Source organism: Anguilla anguilla, chromosome 17, assembly GCF_013347855.1.
Source record: "Anguilla anguilla isolate fAngAng1 chromosome 17, fAngAng1.pri, whole genome shotgun sequence".
In the NCBI taxonomy this organism is placed as follows: domain Eukaryota; kingdom Metazoa; phylum Chordata; class Actinopteri; order Anguilliformes; family Anguillidae; genus Anguilla; species Anguilla anguilla.
Genome location: NC_049217.1, coordinates 13,756,831 through 13,765,363, shown reverse-complemented (window position 1 = coordinate 13,765,363; position 8,533 = coordinate 13,756,831). Strand labels below are relative to the sequence as shown.

General features: G+C 45.6%; 1 protein-coding gene across 1 annotated transcript in view; it reads right to left on the bottom strand.

Moving 5' to 3' along the window:
- Nucleotides 1–441: 441 nt before the first annotated feature.
- Nucleotides 442–8,533, bottom strand: part of gna12a (guanine nucleotide binding protein (G protein) alpha 12a) — a 40,730-nt gene continuing 32,638 nt past the window's right edge. The window contains exon 4 of the mRNA XM_035399146.1: nt 442–5,833. Coding sequence (XP_035255037.1) covers nt 5,264–5,833 — 570 coding nt within the window. The 3' untranslated portion in view covers nt 442–5,263. The remainder of the gene's footprint in view (nt 5,834–8,533) is intronic.

Below are 8,533 nucleotides of genomic sequence, written 5' to 3'. Positions count from 1 at the left end.
GTTAGCAGAGGAAAGGGTTGAACAAAGGGCCCTGACAGTAGTGTGATGTACAGACAATGAGCAGATCCATAAAATAAATTGTGCAAGGTACAGAACCGTCATAATCCAACAACTGTCACCTGTATGTGCGTCACGAAACAGATATTTAAAATGACTGCCCAAACAATGAGGGGAAACCGTAGAGCGAAGATGGCAAACTCCGGTTCGGAAGAACCACAGGATTTTGTTTTTGCCTGAAAATCAGAAACCAGAGGTGAGCTGACAGTGTAATCACCTGCTTTAATCAATTATGTGCTGAGTAACAATGGAAACCAGCAGGCCCCGTGGCTCCCCAGGTCCAGGGTTGGCCACCCCTTGATGTATAACATTAGTCGGTAATCAGCTCTGTTTTGTGTCAGACCCGTGCCGGGTTTGTACGCGGTTTTCCAACAACACAGCCAATTATTAGAAAGACACATCAAGCTTTATTGTCAAAGCCACAAGTGTACTGTGCACAGGGGTTGATAAAACATTTACTTACTGCTACCTGCATGATTTTAAAAAAAAACATCGTAAGAAGCAGCCACACGACACAACGTACATTTAATGTATTTATACAAGTATTATATACAAACCAACTGAAACACAATTAATCGCTTTGAGAGTTTTACAGACATTTACAATGAAGACGTTTTTGGAGCCTCAGTTCTACACAAAGGAAACACTTACAACACTTAAGGGTAGGTCTCTGAGCACTGCAAGGATTAGTCATTGTGGAAAATATGTCAGGTAGATTGTCCCGCATACTTTTGGAGACGGGCGACGTTCAGAAATGCAATCGTGAGCCTGTGAAGGTTAAGATAACATACATCTGCGAAGTCAACGTGACATACAGTTAAGTTCTGAAGCACCTGAAACGGTGAAGAGAAGCAGTAAACGGTTGCGGCACAGCCCGTCGGTACAAGTGGAGATGAGACAGTTCTCCCCGGGACGCTCTCCGCGGAATCCATAATTAGGAAACTAAGTTATTGAGTTTCCGCACACACAGTAGGGAGCTATTTGCGAATTTAGCCAAAATCTCATTAAGTTTATACCTTAGCCTTATGACACCCTATAACAAGCAAGGACTGGGTAATGACTCAGAAACACACTTGTTTTTAAGCACGCCTGTAAAGCATAATCAAAATGGTTCCCAAATGTGTCATACATTAGTTTGAATAGCAGATGCTAAAGCTAATAAACAGTCTGCCGCTAAGGAGCTCCCGTTCGCGGGGGTAGTCTTCAGCCGCTGGGTGTGCGCCGTTTCTCGTTGGCAACGCTGCAGAGGCCTTTCCCGATGCGGGCGGGGGAGGCGGAGCTCAAATTTACAAGCTTGCATACAGAACATAGTGGTCTCTTCCAGATCCCTCTGGGCCACGAGGGTAATTTCAGGCTGAGGTGGAATCCTTTTTAGAGAGAGAGGCAGGGGCCAGCGTTATCATTATCAGCCTCTCAAATGCTTGATACCGGTCGGCTAAACCAGCGCTCACTTCAGCTGCAGTTCTGACCTCCCGTCTGTGACTGAGCTATTTATCCCAGGGTCATTCAACACCCACAATCAGTTCCTACTGGCAAATGTAGAATAAGCCTTTGTGAAGTACATACAAAATGAATAGTTTTATAGATCCAAATAGCGAATAGCTCCAAAGCTTCCCTTTAAGGGTATCATGGGTAATGCTAAATATATCTGTAATTATCAGTCAGAGTTTGAAATTACTTTATTTTAAAAAATGCAATGTGTGTTACAATGCGCACAATCTGAATTACCAAGAAAGCATAAAGTATGACCTCGAAAAGGTTGGTTCGAACTGCTTGGTACGTCCAGCCAAAACACTTTCTGGGTTTCCGTTTTTGAGAGGAAAAACTGTTGAACAGATAATCAAATCGGCAGATGTCCCTCAGTTGAAAATCCACACACACGGGCGTTTTAGACCAATGGCAAGCGTGGAAAAATACGCCGCGGGCACATCTGCCAAACAGAGCCGACGTTTCCACATGCTTGCCACACACGGAGGCAGACTCGCGCAAAGGCGTTATTATGTGGTGGACATGGCTGAATCCAACAGACAGGAGTGCCTTGGTACTGTGGCAAGGAGGGCTAAAGGCACTACTGTACCTGCCTGATTAAACTCACCACGTCATTCACTGAACTAATTTAGCTGGTTTTCAGTGGCCTGATATTTACCTTCCTCTTAGCCACTGCTAGCGAGCTGGACGGACCAGGGGCCTGATTTACTGAGACCTTTAGCATGTGCAAAACCATTTAGCACGCACAAAACCAACAACACGACCGATGATTGGTCATGGTATTTGTTTTGCCCCAATCATTGGTTGTTATCAGTTATGCGTGTGTTAATAGGTTTTGCATATGCTAACAGTCTTGCTAAATCAGGCCGTAAGAGTCAAATGTCCTTAGCTTGCTGTTATACTGTCTGGTCCGAGGCGGCTGGCTGGCTGGGTTTTCGGGGTTTTAGTGGTTTCAAGACAGCCTCTAAGACCTGCCCTCCGGGACCTGCGGGGCTGACACCTGAGGCCAAACCCAGCCGCCTCGGTGCGCGGACCACCTGGGAGGTCCACGGACGGAGGCCCTGCCGCGGAGAGGGCCGCCGCGGATGGAAAAATGGAAAAGCAGATGGGGTGGAAAAACAGACGGGCACGGGGAATCCTGATGAGAGCTCCAGCCTCGACGCAGCAGCGCGGCCTCCCAGAGCTCCGCCCCCTCGGAGCCTCCGGCTGCCCGTTCGCCCGCCGCCGGCGAAGGCAGGTCAAACGGCCTTCCTCCTCACCCCGCGACCGAACAAAGGCCACTGTCAACAGCTCCCAGCCATGTTGAACTTGCCCTGTTTATGGCATGGCCTCATATTCTATAAGCTGTAATGTCTCTCTCCTTGCCCTCGCTCTCTTTACACACACGCACGCACACACACACACACACTCTCTCGCTCTCGCACTCTCTCATTTAAATATTCGTACTCTTGATAAATATAATATAAATTATTATAGCAACTATTCCCAGTTGCAACAGGCCAGATCTGGAAGTACCTTTGTCTACTGCCACACTCTAGAGAGTCACTGCAGGTGACAATGGAAAAACCATTCGGACAGAACTGAATTTTGGACATTTGGGCTTTTTTTGCCCTCACAAGCATTGTGTGCCATTCCATATGCAGCCCAATTAAGACCTTATGAAGTAACAGACAATCTCGGAACAGTGTAGGGATATCAGAGGGCAGGACAACTGCAGACAGAGGTAAGCATGTCCTGTTTCACCTTGCGGGGACAATGTCCTTACAAAACTAGTGACAGGAGAGAGTGTGTACTCCAGAGATCTGCACCACTCACATTCCCGTGACCACCTCACAAATTCAATACTGTCATGTCAGAGGCTGTAATTAACAGCTTTGCTCTAGTCTCTGGCTGGCAATCAGAAGTGTAATAATGATTTCCACCAGGCTTTACACTGCGCGATACCTCTCTGTCAGAAGAAATAGGTTGCTGTGACAAGCAAATTAGCATAGGCCTGTCCTGTCTGTAATGTGTAAAAAAAAAAAAAAAAGAAAGAAAAAGCCAGCGCTAGATTTAACGCTGCTTGACAGGTAGTGATGAGCCAATCAGGTCTCATTACAGTGGCCGCTGCCGATGTCTTTACAAACGAGGCATTGGAGCACACTCGTTTAAATGGGCACTGTTTTTGTTTGCCTGAGACTGTCAGTGGTGTGCCCTCTGTAACTGCAAATTGAGCTAAATGATATTCTTGGGTCACTGGCCACCTTTCGTCCTGTGGCAGAAAATGACACTAGGAACTTGGCCCTAAGCTGCTAAAACCACAAGGCGCCCTATCAACAACTTTCCGTAAATAACTTTGTGCCCTGTCTGCGTGAGAGAAGACAGTTCTGCTTCTCTTTTCTTAAAGTAGTGTTCCTTCTTAAAGTAATAAAGGAACACAATGTGACCCATACACGGTAGACCGTACGAACAGACAGAGGGCTAATGCGTCACTTCTGCTCGGCCGAATGTGAGCCAGGGTTCGCGTCCGCGGGTCAGGCACTTACGAGCACGCCGCTTCGCACGTCCGCCCGGCCCGTCGCACGGCGAGCCAGCGAGATAAGCGCTCGCATTGTGAAACGTTCGTAAGCGCGTCACTCGTTGTCCGCCCCAGCATTATCACCGAAAAATATGACCCGGTCTTTTTTCCTGTTAATTCCAATTGAACAGCGCATCAGGGACATGAGCCGGACGATGGAACAGGAGGCCGTTGAATTGCTTCGCATTATCGTGACTAATCGCATTTCTTTGTCCCGGAAACAATGCGCGCGCTGTGATTGGTTTATCCCGTGTCCACGGCCTCCTGCCGCGGACGGGCGTTTAACCACCTGACTCGACTAACTGCTGCTCTGACTGAGCCAATTTGGTGTCCCTCCGTGGTTCTGAGATGTGGGAGTGGCTTAAACTGAACTGTAAACTTGCTGGAACATTCTGCAGCCCTCTGGGATCGGAGGTGAGTGGCCTTGGATTAATGAGAGCTGGAGAAGCTGGACTTCCTGTTCCAAAGCAACAAGACAAATATATACACACACACACACACACACACAAAAGGGCCAAGGGCAGTGTGCTTTAAATACGTTCTCCAAGAACTATTCTGTCTTGTTTTATAAATGCCTGTTCAAACTTTCTGCAGGCCAGCTGGACGTGTGGCCTTGCTAATCGCACACACTCTGAAAATGGTGTAAAAAGCCCTGTTGGATTCAGCCATGTATTAAAGGTGGTTCAAACAGAACCCACCTCCAAGCACCACTTATTTTCAGCGTCAATTGAAAGAGTATATTGCATGTGAAGGTTCCTACTGCTAACTGCTTATATTTACGCAAACTTCGATAACACTCATTTTGCATACTAGTGCAAAGCCTTTTGCATAACCTTTCATTTGCTAATTTTTAATTGCTAATCATAAATATGATGGAATACAGATATGAAGGTAGACTGGTTTAGCCTGGTTTCATAAACGTTGTTTCCTGTGGAACACATACAAGAGAAGCCACGCTATTCAAATACTTTTCAAAACCTTTCAGAGTCTGTAACAGAGGTCTGGGGAAAGCCAGTGCATGTTTTGATAGGTAAGGCAAGCTTCTAACAGTTTATGTGCCTCTACTGCTGCCCTTAAATGAAGGAAGAAGGTGTGGACAAAGAGCTTAGTTGTAAGCCAGGGCGATGCAGACAGGATGGCGCCACCTGTGGTCAGGAGGCCTCACTGCAGCATGATGTCCTTAAGATTCTCCTGCAGGATGGTGTCTTTGACCGCGTGGAAGACGAAGCGGATGTTCTCCGTGTCGATGGCGGTGGTGAAGTGGTGGAAGAGGGGCTTGCTGCGGTTCCTCCGCCGGCGGTTGAAGCACTGCACCAGGTAGGCCTGCACGTCCTCCAGCCGGTGCGGGTCGCCCTTGAAGTCGGCAAAGTGCTTGCGGATGCTGACCGTTCTCACCTTCTCCACCAGCAGGTCCATCTTGTTGAGGAAGAGGATGATGGAGACGTTGGAGAAGAGCTTGTTGTTGACGATGGTCTCGAAGATGTTCATGGACTCCACCAGGCGGTTGGTGCGCCGGTCCTCCATCAGGACCTGGTCGTACTCACTGGACGACACCATGAAGAGGATGGAGGTGATGCCGTCGAAGCACTGGAACCACTTCTGGCGCTGGGAGCGCTGGCCGCCCACGTCCACCATCTTGAAGGGGATCTTTTTGATGACAAAGTCATGCTCCACGATCCCCTTCGTGGCCTTCCTAGCTAGCAGGATGTCCTGCCTGCTTGGTACATAATTCTGAAAACACAGAGAGACAGAGAGACAGAGGCAGAGTCAGTAACTGACATCCCAACTGGTGTTCCTGTGTGATTTTTAATTTTAAAAAGTATTATTATTATGATTATTATTATTAATGGTGTGCATGCACTGTGATAGATTGACGGCCTGTCCAGGGTGTATTCCTGCCTTCCACCCAATGCACGCTGGGATAGGTTCCAGCACCCCCCACGACCCTGTCTAGGATATGCGGGTATAGATAATGGATGGATGGATGGATTATCATTATTATTATTATTATTATTATTATTATTATTATTATTATTATTATTATTATTTGTTTAAAGGATTCTAATGCATTGTTACATTGGGGGGGGGAACAACGAGCCAATGTATGGCTGCCGTTGTTTGCATCAGAAGCTGAACTACCCTTTAGTTCATTTATAGAGACAAGAACTTACTTATAAAAGGTACACGATGACAGATTAGACAGCCTGACTGACTTTGATAAGGGCCCTTCTTCTTTCAGTTAGTGCTGTGGGATCTTTAATGGTTTCAGTGAGGGTTTATCATTTTACCCATATTCCACCCTCTGGCTGTTTTAAATGGATTTCATTATGGCTTTGAAACATAAATGCTTACTAAATGAAATTGTATAGAGTGCACTTACTTGCATTGAATGTAATTCAAATTGAAATGCTTTTTTACCCAGTAAGAATATGATTGAATGAATAAATAGTGTAATTCATAACCCAGGTCATGAGGTCTGCAAATATGGTCAAATTACAGCTGCCCCTCAACTTCACACAGCACTGTAAAATACATGATTACACTCCAGGTTCATACTAAATATTTGAAGCAGCACTGCAAAAAAGTCTGTCTTATCAACTGCTTCAGTCTTGTAGTCAGACTTATATTAGAAAGAAAATATTAGCTTGTTTTAAGTTTTTTGCTTGTCAAGTGAAATTGTCTTACTTTTAATCCTGAAATGAATCAAACTGTCTCATTGGCAATCCTGTTGTCTTGTTCAGCAAAGAAAGTAACAGAAATAAGATTTTAATTCTAAATATAAGACAAATATACTTCTTAAGACTAACTTATTTTTTGGTTTTAGTAGTGTGTAAACAACCTTGCAGCTGGCTCTGAAAGAAGGGATCATGCAGTCCTTTCCCAAGCAATTTCAACAATTTTTTCCAGAGTCTTACGTGACCTTGATGACAATAGATTAAGTTTCCACAAAGCAAATACATCCAGGTCCCTTAACTCTTTTTTTACCGCTCAAATGGGACCGGGATTATTGTTTGGTCGCACTTGCTCTGTCCTGGCAACACAAAGAGCAGTGACTAATCTCATTCTGTAAGCGGTGACTAAGGACACGCCCAGCCGAGAGTGCGCCCGGTTACAAACCAGCGTCACTCCGGCAGTTTGTTCAATCTGCTGAGGGGAGGGGAATGCATTTCTGCACAGAAGACAGAAAGCACTGACACAATGTAGCTAGCAGAAGCTATGACGCGCGGCCATTCCAAAGGTCATAGTAGGGTTTGCATTTCCAAATCCCTTTTAGAGTTTTTGAGAATCATAAATAGCCGCTGACAGCCTGACCCATTTAGTGGCGGACAGGAGTTTGGAACTTAAAGGGATGCGATAGCCTGGAAAAAAAAAAAAAGCCCTGGTGGTGCCAACACCAGAAACTCCCTGGCTCTGCTCCTCCTCTCTGCCCTCGGAGCAGACCAGAAGGCCTCGGTCGTGTCAAACCCTTCCTCGGCACCACTAGCTAAGTAAAGGCACCGGGGGTTTTTGGGTTTATGTCTTTGGGACGGAAATGGTTCCCGCCGCGGAGGCAGCCCTTAAAAGGACACGCATGCTGGGCTGGCCTGGCACCCGTCCAGACGCCCCAGCAGATAACTGGAAAAGAACTGGGATGATTTCCTTGAGTTCATTTCGCAAAAAACTGACAACAGAGAATCGAAGCAAGACCCGAGAACTTCTGCAGGACCCAAGCAAAAATGATCAATGTCCAAGCTCATGCAGGACACTTCCATGTTTAACAGATTCACTGTGTGTTAATGAGTGCCAAAGAATAAACTAGAAATATCTGAAGTTTATCCCACAATAATTAATAAAATGTACAGGGTTTGGACAAAATAAAGGAAACTTCACATGAAAACTGACTCAAACTGATGTAACTAATTCACAATTAAAGCGAGAGCTGCTCAGCTGAGTCATTTAAGTTGAATGCTAATTAGCAGTATGTGTCAGCTATAAAAGAGGTTTGCCACTCTGTGATATGTGATGATTGGCAGATCTCTCCAAAAGAGATATTTCCAAAGCAACATGAGATTCAAAGAGGCCAAATAGTCTGTACCCAAATAGGAGGTGCATCAATCACAAAAGCTGCTAAACTGTTTAATGTAGCAAGGGGAACAATGTAAAGAATATGACAGCATATACCAAAGAAGAACAAACTGCATCAGCAAACAGGAGCAACGGTCATGTCTCAAAGCTCAGGATAGTTACTAAACACCTCAAAACTACAGCCTCAAAAAAGAGCACAGAAATGAATCAACACTTCTGTGACCCATTCTTAACAAAAATGTGTGTTATGCACTTCACAAAGCTAGAATATATGGCAGAGCTTCTATTTGGAAGCTTCTTGTATCCAAATGCTAAAGCCAAAGACACAACCTGGTGCAAGAACCACAAAAACTGGGCCTCTGTGCA